The 18,365-nt window shown below is 46.0% G+C and overlaps 1 protein-coding gene across 2 annotated transcripts in view; it reads left to right on the top strand.

The window, feature by feature from the left end:
* Positions 1-15,739, top strand: part of SLC4A11 (solute carrier family 4 member 11) — a 92,089-nt gene extending 76,350 nt beyond the window's left edge. For both annotated transcript variants that reach the window (XM_021526814.3, XM_077782687.1), the window contains 4 exons: positions 2,301-2,474; positions 6,986-7,181; positions 8,890-9,059; positions 12,257-15,739. In XM_021526814.3, the coding sequence (XP_021382489.1) occupies positions 2,301-2,474; positions 6,986-7,181; positions 8,890-9,059; positions 12,257-12,317 (601 nt within the window). In that variant the 3' untranslated portion in view covers positions 12,318-15,739. The remainder of the gene's footprint in view (positions 1-2,300; positions 2,475-6,985; positions 7,182-8,889; positions 9,060-12,256) is intronic.
* The last annotated feature ends 2,626 nt before the right edge of the window (positions 15,740-18,365 follow it).

The following is an 18,365-nucleotide window of genomic DNA, read 5'->3' on the forward strand; positions in this document are numbered from 1 at the left end:
ACACCTTGCACTATCCCAGGTTGCTCCAACCCCCAGTGTGGCCTTGGACTCTTCCAGGGGTGGGGCAGCCACAGCTTCTCTGGGCAGTCTGTGCCAGGGCCTCCCAACCCATACAGGGAAGGATTATTTTCTAATATCTTATCTAAACCTACTCTTTGTCTGTTTGAGTCCATTCCTATTGTAAATGCAGGTGAACCCAATGGGAGAAATGACAATGTCTGACTCAATTCAGAAGGCTGAATGATTTCTTTATTATAACTATGCTAAAATACATTAATATACTATATAAAAGGAGGATACTAAAACTACATACTACTTTCTCTGACTCTAAGACAACTTGTGACCCTCTCTCGAGAGCCCAGCCCCAGGTGGGTTGGATTGGCCACCAGGCTCAAACAATCCTCACCAGAATCCAACCAAGCACTCACTCCAGGTAAACAATTCTCCAAACACATTCCACATAGGAAAAACAAGGAGCAGAAATAGAAATTGTTCTCTCTTTCATTTCTCTCTGTGCACCTCTATGGAAAATCCTGAGAGGGAGAGAAATGTGCTTGCCACACATTCCCCCTTGTCCTGTCACTCCAGGCACTTGTAAAATCTTTTCCCAATCATTCTTGTAGCTCCCTTCAAGTCCTGGAAAGCTGCAATTAAGTCACCCCAAAACCTTTTCTTCTCCAGGCTGAACAATCCCAATTCTCTCAGCCTTTCCTCACAGCAGAGGTGCTCCATCCCTCTGATAATCTCAGTGGCCTCCTGGATTAATTCCAACAGGCTGATGTCCTTAAAGCCTTCTGAAAAGAATGGGGAGGACAACAAACAATGACCCTGAGGGTGCTGAAGGTGCCTTTGCTCAGAGAAATCAGCACGTGAGCAGGGGCTGTGTTTCCAAAGCACGAGCCAACGCAGGAAACGCGTTTGCAATCCCACCCTTCCTGGCAGCACCTTCCAGAGGCATTGCAGGGTAGACACCTACCTGACCCACTCACCCCACAGCCTCCTCAGTCAGTGGAGGGGGACACTCCCAGTGGGAGCAGGCTTTTGTCCCAAAACAAGCCCCACCCAAGATTTCTGCTGCCCAAACAATGGCTTTGATCTTCGTGTGCTGGGTCAGCTCTACCAGCTCCATCTGCCTCGTGTCCAGGAGTATCGTGGATGGCTCCAAGTCTGTGCTGAGGTCTTCAGTTGGGTGGCATTGACACATCTAAATGATGTTCCCTTTCCAGCTGGTGGTGCCCAGAGAGAATTCAGCTGATCCATTGAGGATGTTACGTGCTCCAGTGGCAGAGATAGAGCCGTAGACCTTTCAGTGAGGGTTTAAAATCTGAGAGATGAATCCTTCCCCAGATTTTTTCTAAACTTTTCTCATAATATCTCAGCAGTTGGTACAAGATAGGAGTATTCAGGAAAGGGGCAGACCTTGGAAAAAATGGCAAGGTTAAAGTAGATGTGAGTTCAGTCTTGATGCTGCTTTCTGCACAGTCCTGGCAAAGTGGATGTGCTCAGATTCTTCAGTGAAGGCTGTCAGATTCCCAGAAGTAAAACAGGGAGGCTCTGCAGCATTTGATGAACTTAGGAGCAAATCTCCTTAGTTGGCTACCAACCTTTTGGAATGTGTTGCCCAGAGACACAGTGGCTGTCCTCTCTAGAGGTGTCCAAGGAGAGGTAGGATGGGATTTGGAGCAACCTAGGGTAGTGAAAGGTGTCCCTGCCCATGGCAGGGGGTTGGAACTGGATGATCTTTAGGTTTTCTTCCAACCCAAACCATTCTGCGATCCATTCCATGATTCTGTGACTACCAAGGAGGAGCTGAAGTTTAATGAATTCTTGTCCCATTTTCTTATCATGCAGTAGCAATTACATAATTAGGGGATTACTGCAGCATACCAAGCACGTGTTCTGCTCATGGGGAAGGAGAGAGATCAGGGATACAAACAAGAAACTTCAGTGTCAGAACTTTGACAACAAATGCTCAGGATTTTATCCACTCCCTCTGTGGACTCTGTGAGCAAACACACACATGGATTTTGTGCAGACTCTGCAATAAATGTAGGAGAAAAACACTGATGAAATTTTCATGGGCTGTTAGTTTAGTGGGCTTCCTTTCTGCTCAGAGCTGTTCTTTCCAGATGACAGCAGCTTTGGGGAGCAAACCATCGTATTTCACTCCTTGGTGTTGACACCATGCACACGGTAGATCCAGAGGTGTGAAATCCCTGTGTGTGTTCAACAAAGGCAGCCTGTAGGGGTTGCACCAGGTGTAACCAGGTGTAACTGCTGTCACCAACCCCTCGTTGCAGGTTGGTGAAGGGCACAGCCTATCACTGGGACCTGCTGCTGGTGGCACTGATCAACACGGGGCTGTCGGTCTTCGGCCTGCCCTGGATCCACGCGGCCTTCCCGCATTCCCCCATGCACGTCCGGGCCCTGGCCTACGTGGAGGAGAGGGTGGAGAGTGGACACATCTATGAGACGTAAGTAGATCTCTTTGGATTCATTGGTGGCTTCCCAGTCCTTTGGGAACAGTGGGTTTGCATGGTTGGGGTGTCGGGTGTTGTATTCCAGATGTGAAAGTGATGGAAAGGTGCACCCAGTGAACCTTGATTTGGCTTCATCCCCTTCACTCAGGCACTCAAATTCATGCTCTGGCCAGTGGCAGCATCCTGCAGGGATCCCACCCACTCCATTGCACCCGTGGGTGGGTGACTTTTCCTCGGGAAAAGTCAGCCAAGGCCATTTTCAGTTTCAGCCCTGTGGAAAGCTGAGGAGATGCTTTGGCCGGATCTCTCCGGATGCTTTCCCCAGAAAGAATCCAGAGCTGATTCACTGCCTGAAACCTGTCTGGTGGTTATTACAAAGTGGAGGAAAAATGCACCATTATTTCAGAGCTCCCATAACATCTCACACCACATTTTGGGAAGATGCTTAAATTCTCTGGGTTTTTAAATAAAAACAAGTGTGAAGCCATGGCTGGGTCATGGATTTCTATTTAAGACCAACTCTTCTGCTGCTCTGAGTTGAGCAACACATTCTTATCACAGACCTAAAATTAAAAACCTTTTTCTCATGAAACAATCTCTGCTCTGGAGCAGATCTGGCCCATTTGATCTCAGGCTGTTGCAGTTGAGTGCTTTTACCACAGGAGTGGTAATTTCCACTCACATACCATTAGTTTTAATTATCCTGCTTTGGTTTCCATTTTCTGCATTGCCATTTATCAAAAGTGAGGCTAAGTGATCATTGACTTTGGGGGATGGAGTGGGTCTGTCTTAATCTCAGTCTTGCCTTCATGCTTGTTTTGGTGCCAAATGGCCCAGCCCAGCCAGGCACAGCTGATTTTGGGTCAGGGATGGACAGATTTCACCTTCCATGTGTGGAAATTGCTGAGTTCTGCTGCTCCCTGTAACTCCTCTACAGATCTTTTCCTGGGAGATCAGTCCCTTGGGTTTGTATTCCCATTAGCATGCTTTGCTATTGGTTGTTTCTACAACTGTATCTCTCTTGAATAAACATTAAACCCTATTTAAAGAAAAAATCAACTTTGAAATTTGCTTTCTGTACAGTTTTAATCAGTGCCCTTGCTCCTCATGTCCATGATCTGCTCTGGGATACCTCCACTCCCTGTTTCTTTGAGAGATGCAGAACTCCCACTTTGAAACCCATGTACCAAACCTCCCTCCTGTGGCTCCTGTTGTCACTTTTAATATCCAAGTGCCTCTTTTTCCTGTTTTTCCACTGTCTTGATTCTGTATTTTGGTTTTGCTTTGACAAAGTCAAGTTCCCTGCCTGAACTAAGGACTAATTCCTGCACTTCTCATCTCCTCCTTCACCCAGCTGTCCCAAAAAAAAAAAACAACAAACAAACAAACAAAAAAAAAAAGGTACCAGAGAGGCCTTTTTGGCCACTCTAAGCCAAATTCAGCTCCAGGGTTTATCCTGGAAGGGCTGAGGGCTGCCCTGATCTCCTTGAGGGTGTTCTCTCATGGCACAGCTTTGCTCTGCTGGAGGCAGATCGGTGCTGGGAACTGGATATTGGGAGTGAAAAACAGAATGAGCTTTTCCTAGTGCTTTGAACTCCCTTTGAGACCAAAGCTTTTTGTTCTCTGCAAAGCACTGGGGCTTGAACAGGAGGCTCCAAGCAATGTAGTCATCTTTTTTTTTTTTATTTTTTTTTCCCTCTTTGGCCAGCTCTGCTGAAAAAGAAATGAAGCTCAATTAGAAAATCAGCTCTGTCTCCCTTGGCAGGCTCCTTCCCTGCACTCAAATCAAAACTCCCACAGGATGATGATATAAACAAGGATAAAGATCTGTCACAGCAAAAGCAAAATTTTCTTCTCTCCTGTAGAGAAGCGATTTAAGTTTCCTGTGGCAATCTGCAAACAGGCTCTTGTTGCTTACTTGGAGAAATTCAGGAATGGCTAATCCCATGCTAGCCATATTTAGAGGATTTTGGGGAAATGAGCCTGGATTATGCTCTTTAATCTCCATTAATTAGTTTATTTCCATCACAGCACAGACTTTCTGGAGCTGTTTCCTCAAGGGCCAAACCAGATTCTGAACACACGGAAATCAAGAATTCCTCTGTTGACTCAATGTCCTCTGTGACTGTGATGTTCTTATTCTGGAAATGAGGTGCTAGAATTAGCAGAAGACCAATCTAAGGCTGGGAACATCAGTTTTTAAAATATCGTGTTTGGCCAATTATGAGCAATTTTAGCTATGTTCTGATAAAATATTCCAAACTAATAAGTGGCATTAGCAGGAGCTGGCAACGATTGCAGTACATTTTGCCTGTGATCAAACGTAGTTCTGTGATTGCTGCATCCCTGAGAGATGGCTGCAGAAAATTCCATGAACTTCAGAAATGTCTTACCTAAGGGCTGCCACTCTGAGCTTGTTCTTGCAGCCTTGCATCTGATTTAAATGTGGTTTTGCAGCTCATTTTGTTCCTGAGCTCTTCCGCTTGCATGACTTCCCTTGCAGACTTGTGTGTGCTTGCAGGGCAGGAGCCTCCCCCAGCAGGAGGAGAGATCTCTGTGTGAAATAGCAGAAATTCTTCCTCTGTGGCTGACCTGGGGCTGGAGGAGCTCCTGCTGTACCTGGATGAGGTTAAATCAGTGCATCCTCAAACTCCTCCTTCTCTGAGCCACCACGGAGATTCATCATGGTTCTGGCAGCTCTGGAGTGGCCAGACTGGAATTGCTCTGGCACAGCACTTCCAGCTGCACTTTGAGCTGCTTGGCTCTATTCATCTCCAGCACTTCTGTGGTGTTCCAGACCTTGAGCCAGTGGGAAAGATGCCAAAGATCCCCTCTGTCCATTTAGGTGATGTCCCAGTTCCACCAGAGCTGGCCAGAGTGAAGCACTCTGCTCTCCATCAGCTTCTCTAGGCACTGGCTGGGACCCCTTGGATGTAGGAGACTTGTAAGAGGATCCAAGAAAATCTGCTTGGAAGGAAAAAAAAAGTTATGGTTTAAACCTGTTGGAAGGTTACTTAAAGGTTAAAACCTCTGTGCATCTTGTCCTGGTAATCTGGATTATTTGTAGGACCTGCCCCACTACTGACAGAAGAATTCTGGTGTTGTTGTCAGGATTTTGTGTGCTGTTTGTGGTACCTGTTGTTCCTTAGGTCTCATGACTGCTGGTGTTAATTCAGACTTGTCCAAATCCTCAGAGCAAGCTTTGGGCTGTCACCTTTTCCCTCCCTCTCCAAATACAGGTGTGGAGGGCTCCTTCATCCCCTCAGCTTCCTTTTTTTTCTCGAAGGTATAAACAGATTTGAAGTTCAACCTGACCTTATTCCTAAGCAAAACTCTCCAACTTAATATTGCAATAATCCAATCTTCTTCAGAACAGAAGGGATTAAGAAGTCCCAGCAGTGCATGTGCAAAGGAGGGAAGTGTGTTTTGATAGATCTTTGGTGTTAATCCTCAGAGAAATTTGTGTATAAGGTTAATTCAGAATTTGAGGGGTCTCATCCAGGGAATGAGGTCACTAAATTACACCAAAACAGCCTATGGCCAAAAATTTTCCCTCATAATAGGGGGATTTATTCACTGGCTTATCCACTGAATTGTTGGATTTATCTTAAAAAAAAAAAAATTAGGAATCCTCTTTTTCTCTCCTTGTAAGTAGTCTCGACAGATGTGGGTTTTCTTCCCTCCTGTTGTTTCTGATAATTTTTTTCAGACTGGGAGGAGATGCTCACAGGTTTAGCTGCACTGCACAGAAAGCACAGCAGCCTCCCCTCAAGCAGGTTGCTAAAGCTGCTGCCTGCTTCCCTGTCAGTCTTCCCCTCAAAAAAGCTCAATTTGTGGCCTGTCAGCTCTGGGAAATTTGCATTAATTAATGACATGTTTTGCATGGTAATAGGCAATTGCCCACAGCAGGACTGAATCCCTGTGTGGTGCTCTCAGCATTCCCTTCCATGTAAACAGGGAGATCCTTGTATCCATCAAAAATGCTGACTCGCTGTCAGGAGACTGCTGACTTTCTGTTTGTTTTTTATTTTTTTTTTTCCTCCAAGACGTTCCTTATTTCCTGGAGAAGTCAGTGAGTTTTCTTTGGGAAAGAAGCCAGTTGCATGTGCCCAGGGTAAAGCAAGGGAAGGATTACTGACCACCAGAAAGAGGATTCTTGGCTGGTTTGTTTTTTGTTGTTTTTTTTTTCCTTTTCTGCATTGTGCTAAACAGAATCAGTTTCGAGGGCAATTTAGTTCAGGATAGGATCTGTAGAGCTTTACAGAAGGGGAGTTTGGCACTTCTCCAGCTGCTCTGTTTGAGCTGTGGATTAAGTGCCTGGCCTGGCTCCAGCCAGGCTCTGCATCCTCAATGTCAGCACGGGGCCAGAAGTGCTGATTTCAGTGGTGGGGATGAGTTTCCCTTTCCCCCACGTGTCCTGCTCCTCCACGGAGCAACCACTGGGATAAACACTGAATCTTGGGCTGTTACCCTATCTCCTCACCCCTTTTTTTCCCTGCTGCCAGGATCGTGAGTGTGAAGGAGACCCGGCTGACAAGTCTGACTGCAAATTTCCTGGTGGGGCTGTCGCTGCTGCTGCTCCCGTTCCCCCTGCAGTGGATCCCAAAGCCGGTTCTCTTCGGCCTCTTCCTCTACATCGCCCTCACCTCCATCGATGGCAACCAGCTCTTTGAAAGGGTGGCTCTGCTGCTCAAGGAACAGGTACCTGGAGTTGTGTTTGCAACCCAGATGTTCACACTGTTGTTTTCTCTGTGTGGGATTTTTTTTTTTTTTTTTTTTTGTGGGGGGGAGTTTTAAACCCCCCCCCCATGCTGTCGTCTGCAGGGTACATGCATTTAAAGAAGTAATATAAAATATAATAGGCACAACATCAGGAAAGAGGTTAGGTTGGATATTAGGAAAAAAAATTTTACTGAAAGAATAATAAAATACTGCAATTGGCTTCCTAGGGAGGTGGTGGAATCACCATCTCTGGATATGTTTAAAAAAAGACTGGACTTGGCACCTGGTGCTATGGTCTAGTTGTGGTGTTAGGGCACAGGTTGGACTTGATGATCTTAGAGGTCTCTTCCAACCTCATTATTCTGTGATTCTGTGAAATTATGATCTTTGATTTCCCCAACAAAGCTTCAGGCAAGTTTGGGGGGGTTTTTTTTGTCGTTTTTTTTTTTTTTTTTTTTTTGGTGCTGTTTTGCACTTTCATTTTGTGTGAAATACAGCAAGATGGGATTTTAAACTCAAAATTGAATTACTTATGTTATTGAAACCTCTGTGATGTGGGCTGAAAACAAACCTGGGAGATGTTTTCTTAAATCTGTCTCTGTTACAGGTGCTAAAAATGTGTTGTTTGGGAGTGTAGGTGGTACCTGGAGCAATCTCCAGCTCACCTTCTCTTATGTAAGAAGGGTCAAGGGCTTAATAAGCCAAACATTTGGCTCTGCATCTTTGCTAATCTGTCTTGATCTCCAATATTACATCCCAGAGGTTAAAACTGTGAAATTCGGGTAAAGATCACATTTGTCATGTCATGTCAATTTTTGAACAGCTACTGATGTATGTGACTTATTACTTCTGGTTTTAGTAGGAATTATGCGTGGAATTTTCCAGGTTTTGGTGTAAAAAATTAAAAAGTATTCTCAAATATGGAAAATTCCCTTTTGTGGAAACCTTTTAATGAGTCATGGCACAATCTGAAAGCCACTGAGGCTGTGCTGGTGCCAGCAGACAGTCGCTCATCCTCTTCATTGATGTATAGACAGTGAGTCAAAGCCTGTGCTCAGACATGAGCAAGGAACTGTCAAAAGAAACCACCATATTTAGCCTATTAATGTAATTTTTTCCCCCCCTTATTTCTCAAAAATGGCTGGCTTATGGGAGCTGAGAAAATCCCTGCGGTGTGAGCACTTTCCTCATCTCCTGGTTTTCTCCTAAAGGGGTTCAGCCAAGAGATGGGAGCACCAGGGGCAAGCCTGGAGCCTTGCAAGGCTGTAAAATAATGAGGAGCTGGGTGCCAGGTGGAGGAGCCATCGACAGGAACAACACCTGGATGCATCTGCTCTCCTTCCCCCTGCACACCCCACAGGCACCTCTGCCTGAAAATCCCCAATCCTCCTCAGGGAATCTCGTTACTGCACTTCCCAAGATAATTACATTGCACTCCAGATGTTCCCAGAGGCAATCCTGGCCCTGAGGGGTGCCCAGTCATCCTCTGGGTCTTGCTGTGCTTTCAGGCACTGGAATTAACCCTACAAATCCCATGTGCACCTGCTGAACCTTTTAAGGACCATGATGGTGATGCATTGCTTGTACAAATGGATGACCTCCCTCAAACCCTGGTGTCCCAAAGCCCCATTCTGCTGTCACAAATCCAGGTCCCTGCATGTCTAAAATGTGGTTCTTCTCTTGCCAGACTGCTTATCCTCCAACCCACTACATCCGCAGAGTTCCCCAGAGGAAGATCCACTATTTCACAGGCCTGCAGGTCCTGCAGCTCCTCATCCTCTGTGGCTTTGGAATGTCACCCCTGCCTTACATGAAGATGATCTTCCCCCTCATCATGATAGGGATGATTCCCATCAGGTAGGAAGCTTGGCTGTCTTCCTTCCCTGTCTGCTATGCCTTGTGTCTTCAGGCTTGGATTGCTGGAAGTCTGAGGAGAGGAGAAACTGGGAGCTGAGCTTGTTCAGTCTGGAGAAGGGAAGAGTGAGGGGGATTTCACCAATCCATATAAATATTTCAGGATGCTGCCAGACTCTTTCCAGTGGTGCCCAGCAGCAGGACAAGGACTAAAGGCAACAAACTAAACCACAAGTTCCACCTCAACACGAGGAAGAACTTCTTTATGTTGAGGATGGCAGAGCACTGAAACAGCTGCCCAGGGATCTCCCTCTCTGGAGACATTCCAAATCCACATTCCTGTATCACCTGCCTCAGGGGGATTGGGCTGGGTGATCTCCAGAGGTCCCTTCCAGTCCCAACTACTGCATGAAGTGTGAGTGGCTCAGGAGGGTTTTCTGCATTTTCCAGACTATCCAGCTCCTGGAAGTGGGTAATGAGGAGGGCTTTTTTACCAGCTGCTCATGAGGAATCAGGATTTCACTGCTGCTGGGAGTTGTGCAGAGGGTTCTAGGCTGGCAAGTGCTCTTCTTCCTGTTTCCCAGGAGGCAAAAACTCCCCTTTTTAGTGCTTGTGAGATGCCTGATCTTCCTGAGAAGCCATAGTCCAAACCTCTAGATGGTATTTGATAATGTTCCTTATCACTTTGCATTTTGATTTTCCAGCAGAGCTGGAAACTTTTCCTAAGAGGAATCCTTATCTCCTACCCAGTGCTGTGGTGACCTCCCAGACCTCCTGCACTGCTGTCAATGATCAGTTGGATGACACTGGCCACATTTAGACTTAAAATATATGTTTAAAGCTGGGAGGACCCCACAATATCCTACAGACAGAGAGAACTGAGAGAGAATTGTTAAGAAATTAAATTAATTTCTTCCTTAGAGTTCATTAGCAGCCACTGCCCATCATTCTCCAGTTAAATCATTCATGCTCTCAGTCCTTTGGATATAATGAGAGGCCATAAAAAGCTCTTGGAAGGAGCAGATCAAGTTTGCAGTCCACTTGATTATTTTTAGGCCATCATGGCACCAGAGATATCTGTTAGACTTTGAGCTTGCAGTCCCAGAGATTTTGCCTCTGATCCTAAAGTTCAGGGCTGCCAATTTGTTAATCTGCACCACCTGCAGTGATGTTTTCCTTGGCTAATAAAGATGGGTCCAGTCCTTTCTGAAACAAAAGCAAATGTTAGATCTACCATGACTTTCAACAGGATCATGTCAGAGCCATTTGGCCTGGATTTTACAAGATAAACAAGCTTGGAAAACACTGAAATTACTGTTCCTCTGGTCGTAATGCCCTTCACACTGGTGGCACTTGGGGTGCCTGGATGAGTGGCTGGTAAATATTCCAACTGTGAGTCGCTCTTGTGGGAATTGCAGCTCAGTGCAGGACAGAAAACGTGGGGCACACCAGCCAAATTCAGCTATTGGACATGGTATAAAAAACTCAATTAGTGTGGCGAGAATGGAGTCAAAAAAACTGATTTTGTACTCAGAGCTAGATACTAATATGCAAATATATCTTCTTTTCAGTAAATGAGATGCTGTCAGTTTATACCCTGTGTGGTGCTAACTCATTTCTCTTTCCAGGGTAGTTTTTTTCCCAGCAGCTGGATAATCAGCCCTGCTGCCAAGGGGAGGATGCTGCTGCCTGGCACAAGATGGAAATCTGCCCTTGGCTTTCCTTCCTCTGCTTTCTTTTGCCTTCATGTAGTTTCTGTGGCCTCCAGCCAAGAAGGCAGCACCATGATCCATGAGCTCTGTAGTTAATGACTTTTTTCCCAAAGATTTGGCACTCTAAGTAGATGAGGCAATTGAAGAAATTTAATATATTTTCTCCTTTTTTTTTTTTTTTTTTTTTTTTTAAGAAGTGGAGGGAGAAAGCAGAGGTGGGACAGTAGCCAGGGGGCAAATTCAAGAATCAAACACAAATGAGTGAGGCATGGCTTGGTGTCCTATCCTGAACTCGGCCACATTTCCACATTTCAGTCCCAAAGCCACATTTCCATCCATCCAACAGCTTTAAAACATGATTTGTGTTGTCCTTAGTGAGGGATCACTGCTGTGGTCTCAGACAGATACTGAGAAGTCACTGAAATCCATTATTGCAGTGGAAAACAGCCTGCTGGAGGAAAACTTGATCTCTCTGGATATTCCCAGTTCCTGGCTTAGATCCAGAACTTTGGGATGATGAGTTTTTGGTTGCCCACAGAAGAAAATTCTCTCCAGGTTCTCTCTTATCTGAGCTTCTGTGGCTCTCAAGCATTTTATTCTATGATGGGTCTGATTAAGGAGATCCTGGTATTTCTCATTAATTGGTGATGTTTGGGATCTCTTGCACAGCTGTCCTTGTTAAACAAGGGAAAATGCCACATAAATGTGCATCTTTTTTTGTTGTTGAGTTGTAGTTTGTATTTTATTTATAAAATATGTAATTAGTTAAAATTATTATTTTAAAGTATTTTTTAAATTAATTTAGATTTTACCTTAATGTGTGAAGGTAGTATGAAAGTAGTGTTCTTATTTTAAAAATCATGTATGTAATTTAAGGTAGTATATATGTATTATGTATGTAATTAATAAGGTAATATAAAAGTAGTGTTAATTCTTATTTTAATAATTACGTATATAATATTATTTATTTATGTAAATATATCATTTGGTTTTTATTTAAAAGTTATGTGAATATATTAATAGTTTTATTTATTTATAAGATTTACAAGAGTGACTTCACAGTGCCTTCTGAACCCAAATATATTAATTTGGGAGGATGTTGTTGCAAAAAAATCAAATTTAAAAAAAAATTTAAAGTAAGGGAATCCCTGTCTCCACATGGAGAAGCCAGGATGGTCTTGTTTGGAGTCTTGGCTCTTCACCTGTGTATTTTTGTCACCCTGAGGACTTGGTGGTGACAGAGCTCTAGGAAAGTGACTTCCTCCTGTGAGGATGAGGATTCTCTGTCCAGCTGGAAGGAGGAGGCTCTTGCAGAGGGAGCCTGGCACTGCAGTTCCTGTGTTTGCTTTTTTGGGGGGGGTTTTGCTGTCCCCACGTTGTGTCCCCCTCAGTGGGTGAATGTCACGGCCAAACTCACCCGGGGGCTTTGGGACAGGGAGAGAAATGCTGCCCAAAGAGGGGCTGACCCCGTTCTCTGCTCTGCCTTAGGTACAACCTGCTCCCGAGGATCATCGAGGCCAAGTACCTGGATGCCATGGATGCAGAGTAGTGAGGGTCCCCACAGAGCAGCAGGGACACCTTCTGGGGCCGGCCAAGGCGTGGCACCATCTCCTGCAGTTCTCCTTCACCACTTCCTTCGTGCTCTGACGTTGGCCATGCACTCCTGTCACAGCTCCACGGGGCCTGTGCCAGACCAAGGGAGCCTTGGGCTTGAGAGGACGCTGCTCTCTGGAGCTGTGAGGCGAACAAGCTTTATGGAAAATGCTACTTTTCCACATCCCCAACCACACCAACCCCAAAGATCAGCCTGGCTGCACGGTTGGAGCATCCAGAGTTGTCCTGTGTTCCCTTGTTTGAGGGTGGGGGTGGCTTTTTTAATGCACCACATCCTTTTTCTTCCCCAACACTAAGAACAGCAACTGACCCTTGTTTTATAGAATATGACAGCCCTGGCCTGGCCTTTGAATCCAATTCCCTGTGCACCCAGTATTCCCATATTGGTGTTCTGGGTGGGATGGCCTCGTGCTGAACCACTGATGTCAAGAGAGATGGAGGCTGTTTCCTCACATTAATGGGTTTGGAAACAGTTGCAATGTGTACTGCTTCAACCCACAGATTTTGGAGGAATTTTTAATCCCAGCAAATGAGCTGGGAACATTCAGAGGCTGGGCTCTCATGGCCCTGTGGATGAAACCCCTGCTGGGTTTGAGCTGTTTGGGCATTAGTTTGGATCTTTCTCCCATTTCTCCTGGGTAATCAAACACAGAATTGTAGGTTTTGCACAACTGCAGCATTTTTTGCTTGCCCCCCGAGGGCAGTTGTGTCGAGGTTGCCTATACATATGTACAGTAGTGCCTATGTGTACATATATACATATGGAGTTGTGTATATATTTTGCATAGATATACAAATAGGCCTGGTTCTTTCCAAATTCACAAGTGTTTTGTGCAGTCAGTGTTACCCACCACGTCCTGACCATATACTTGTTCTCTGCTTCAGTGCTGCTTTTTCTCATTTGAGAGATGGTCACTTTTATTCCTTTAGAAGCTGCTCAGTTACTGGTTTTGTTCATGTGTCGCTTTCTTCAAGGTGTTTTCTTTGCTTTCTCCTTCCTGTGGCTTGAGACCTTCATCATTCTGTCTCGAGGCTCCAACATGTGAATTTTTCATTTAATTTTGATGTACAGAATGCAATGAAAGTTTTCTTCTTTTCACCTAATCAATACTTGTTGGTCATTTCATTGTTTCTGTTGTGTAGCTGATTTCCATCCCCCCCTCCCCCCCCCACCCCCAGATGTTATATTATATTTCTGGATGAATCTTAACTTCTGCTGTCTTTTCTATTTCAGTTTATTTAATTTTGCTTGTACTATGGTCAGTTTTCTTATTTGGAGTACTGTGAAACAAGCTGCCCTTTAGTTCAGTGCTTGGCACATCACAGGTTACAGCTAAAAATGTTCAGAAAATCGTGGAGCTCGGTGATGAGCTTTCAAAAGAGTAGAAATGAGGGAAAAAGACAAATGTAAAATATGAATTTATCAGCACAGAGAAGTGTTTCTTACCAGTTGCTTACCCAGTAAATGATGCAGAGTTTTTTCCTCCCACTTCAGCATGGTGAGGGATTCCAACCCAGCCATGAGGGAGGAAGGCTTTGGGTGCAAAGCTCCTGTGCTGATGCTAAGCCAGGCTCAAGCCACTGCAGATTTGGTGTATTTGCACTAAAGATCAGAAAGTATTTAATCTTCGTGGAGCTGCCCATGGCTCTCAAACACGTGTGCAGAACTAATTTTTTCATTTTCTCACCAAACCCTTTGTATTGAGACTCGGTGGAGGAGAGCAGTGAGAGTTCCTGTATGGTTTTATGATGGTTTATTCCATGGTTTTATTTCCCTGAGGGAATTGCAGGGGAAACCCCTCAGCCTAGGAAGCAAAACAATGTCACAGATAGCAAAAACATGACCTTCATGTGGCACCAAGCTGGTCTGAGAAGTCTCAGGGTCAGGGTGACCACCCCAGTGCATCAAAGCAGGGAATTTGGTTTCCAGCAGCCTCGGGGGCAGCAGGGGCAGCTCCTGCCATGTCTGACAAGAGCAGCTACAAACCCAAACGTGGTTTCTGAAGTTTACCCCAAAATTCCCTGGCTTTTGAGTCATTTCTGTGCCAGGATCACTCAGAGCTGTGTAGCAAGGGCTGCGTGTAGGAACAGGGGCAGACAAGATTTCAGAGGAGGCAGAATCTGTCTGATCTTCAGTGAACAGCAAAAGGGCAGGTGACAGGCAGCAGTTCAGGACCTGCTGGAAGCCAGGGAGTGCAGAGGGCTGCTGAGGCTGAAATAACATGTTTTTCCCACAGATGTCAAAAGATTTTAAGCAAAGCTGCAATCAGAGGTGTCATCCTCTGGCTGAGTAAAGCTGTAACACACACGTGTCCTGTGGGTGAATTGCTGGGTGGTTTAAGTGATGTTTCGGGTGCTGTGGCTGGAGGAAGGACAGGATGTGCCCAAGGGAATGTGGCTCTGGGTGGGATTTCCTCGTGCACAGAGCTGTAGTGGGGTGGACTGGCCTGCAGGTGAAATAGTTTTGAGATGCACCCTCCATCCCCCACTTGGAAGAGCCACAAATGTCCCCATTTAAAGCCTTTTTGAAAGATCCATTTCAGATAGCGTCAAATGTTGCAGAGAGAATTGCAAATCCAGGCAGCAGAGAGGGTTAAATAACCACCACAACTCTTGCTTGTATCTTTTCTTTAACTTCACTGGTGTGACTTCAGTGTTTGTATTTCCTTTGTAGCATCAGTAGGATTCTGTTCTGCAGGGTTTTTGTTCTTACAGAAGTCAGGGGCCAAAGAATCAGCTGATGGGAAATCAGCACAGCTTGAGGGGGGGAAAAAAAGCTGTGCTGGCTTGGCCTGGTGGAACATTTGGACCTATGTCTCAATATTTGGGTGGAAGGGAGATGTGAGACTCGAGGCCTCTTGTCTCAGAAGGGGTTTTCATGATCCTGCAGAGGATTTATTTTATTTTTCCATGCCTTTTCTCTTCTTGTTTGCTTCTGGTTTTGCTGACTTAAGTGCAGGCGTTTCCAGGAAGTAGCTGACTAGGGAAGGAGGGTTTGTTCAGAGTTGATTGAGCACTTTAATACTTCTGTGAAGGTTTAAGACAATTAGAATGTAAAAGAAGTTTTATTATAAGCTCTTTATATACGCACAATGCTCTGTATAACTGTTGCCAAAGAACTGAGACTGAAAGGTATCAAGAGCTGTTGGGAGAGTCCGTGGGGTTCACCTGGCATTGCAAGGCAGGGAAAAGCTTCTGAAACGAGTGGATTTTGGAAGTTGGCATTTGACAGCTGCCAAAACAAGCAGAAACTGGAGATAGAATAAAATTCTACTCTCAAACTTGTAGTTTTTGATCCTTGCATTGAATGTAGGAGCTAGAAGTGAGCTTGACAATTAAAACTGGATTTGTACCTGACTGGTTTTGTTGGTCTGAGACTTTATTTTGTTGCTTTTGAAGACGTCCTTGACGTGCTGTGTGTGGGATTTGATGTGTTTGTCCATGTAAATGAAGGGAAGCAGATGAAAAGGTGGAACTTGCTGAACAAGCAGTGCAGCATTTTTGGGATTGCTTAGGAAGCACGGCTGACAACTGCACTGCAACAAACTCCCTGGCACCAACACTGGAAGTTGTTCCATAAATGTCAAGCTCCACTTGGACATGCTGCAGAAGGATGGGGATGATGGGGTAAAGGGATTCAGCTGGTTTGGCTCAGAGCTGCTGCTGGTGGAGTGGTCCAAGGTGAGTCCCAGCACTGTGAGACACAACACGAGCTTCCTGATGATCCAGGGAGCTGGGATGCTCTGGAAAGAAGCAGCGTGGATGGCCACACTTCATTACAGTTGTAGGTTCTTCCCCAAAATTCCACATCCCCAGCTGCACCCAGAGACTGAGACTTCACAAATTTTTGCTCATGAGGAGCAGGAATTCCCCCAAAGTTGGATGGAGCTGGAGAATGTTCAGAGGTGGGAGGGAAGGGCTTGGTTTGGGAAGGTTTTTGTGGAGTTCTCAGCAACAAGAAAGGGACCTGAGATGTCGCATCACCAGAAGCAGCTCCTGTTTTCCAGTGTGTCCCACCAGGCATCTGCACTATTGTCACACATTCATGTTACTCTTTTCCACCCTTTTTTTATTGTTTGTTGCATTCTGAATCTGCCCTTTTTGGGGGTTTTTAGCCTGATGGGCAGAGCCAGGGGTGGCTCAAGCACCTCTGTTGTGTCTATTCCCCCAAAACTCAGTGCAAGCTGTTTGCTGTCATCTCCTGACCCAGCTCTCTGCTTCCCCAGCCCGTTCTAGAAGCTGGCTCTGGAATTCCCACTGGGGAAATGCTGAGTGGGAATTTTTCCTGGAAAACCTGAGCCTGTGCCTGGCAGTGGCTGCTCCCTGGGGCTCCTTTGCCAGATAAGCAAAGATGAGGATTCATAACTGTCCAGCACCTCCTGATCTCGTCAGAAATCTCCTTTATGACCCCTCTCCTGTTGGGATGTCCTCCTCTCATCTGCCAAGCCTTCAGAACAACCTCAATAGACATAATGGGGTGGGGCTGGGTTGTTTTCTGTACTGAGGCCTGTGAATATTAGAAGAGAATCGTCTCTAATTGTTTTCCTGTCTAATTAAGGCATTGAAGGGCCGAACCCTGACCATTCCACTGGTGGCTGCAGCGCTGCTCGCAAAGAGCAAACCATCAACGTTGTGGGCAGAGCAGAGGGGAGGGAGTTGTTGCAGTACAAGCTTTAGAATCACAAATTAGCACTTTCCCTCTTTGGCTTTTGGGTGTTTTCCTTTCACACTTCCCTGGCTGTGTCTTTCTTTGCCTTGTACAAAACATGAGCCGGGATCGCTTGGCTCTGCTCTGATGTCACATTAAATATTGAAGAGCCTGTCCTGGGGGAGCTGCTGCCTTCTGCTCCCCATCTGCCTCTCCTGCAAAGAGCTGCTCACTTGGAGACTCTGCTCTTCATCCACGAGACAAATTTCCTGCTGCTACAGGAGCAGTGGCCCAGAAGGGGTACACAGAAGGGTCACTCAGCCACAGGAGGAGAGCAAAATGCAAAGAGTTGGGGAAAACAGCTTGAAAATAAAGTCTCTCCCTGCTGATCTGAGTGGTTCTGAGCACGGGGGGAGAACCAGGAGCTCTGCAGCACTGAGGTGCTTGTGATGGGGTCAGGGGCCTGCAGGAAATCCTCCTTAGCAAACTCGACACTGATTTCAGTGCTGACTTTGGGAGGGCTGGGAGAAGTTCTCATCTGCTCAGCAGCAACAATCGGTGTCCTGGAACTCTTGTTTTAGGTAAGTTTTCCATGACTGCATGGCCTGGGTGGCTCTGCAGAAGTGGCTGGAGCAGGAGGTGCAGCCCTGGGTGCCCTGAGCATCCCCAGAGCTGGGGCTGAGCTCTTTGATGGGGTGACAGAGCTCAGGCATTGTCCCCTCCTGTCTGGAGCTGCTTCCCCTGGGAGCTCTGCTGGCACCTCTCGGGGGTTCAGAGCATCACATTGCTCAAATTTGGGACCAGTGCCACTGATTTCAAGCAGCACCTCCAGGGAGTGCTGGCCTGCTGGAGCAGGGTTTTATGGGAATCACATCTTCATGGAACCACAGAATGGGTTGGGTTGGAAAGGACCCTAAAGCTCATCTCGTTCCACCCCCTGTCCTGGCAGGGACACCTTCCACTAGCCCAGGGTGCTCCAAGCCCCATCCAGCCTGGCCTTGGGCACTTCCAGGGATCCAGGGGCAGCCACAGCTTCTCTGGGAATTCCATCCCAGCCATTCCCCACCCTCACAGGGAATGATTCCTTCCCAATCTCCTGTGGGAATCCAGAGCTTCCCTCTGGATGCCCTGGAAGGTCTGGGACCCTGACAGGTCAGGAACCCCCTGGACAGAGCCCCCAGAGACACTGGCTGTGATCTCTGGCCATGGAAAAGAGTTTTCAACCTTACAGGATCAATTACCAGCTCTGAGTGTTTGATATCAGTAATAATTAAGTGTGGCATGGGTGCAAAAGTAAAATTTTAGGATTCTAGATGAGGGGTTCAAAGGGGACAA

The sequence above is a fragment of the Lonchura striata genome, chromosome 4, assembly GCF_046129695.1.
Source record: "Lonchura striata isolate bLonStr1 chromosome 4, bLonStr1.mat, whole genome shotgun sequence".
NCBI lineage: Eukaryota > Metazoa > Chordata > Aves > Passeriformes > Estrildidae > Lonchura > Lonchura striata.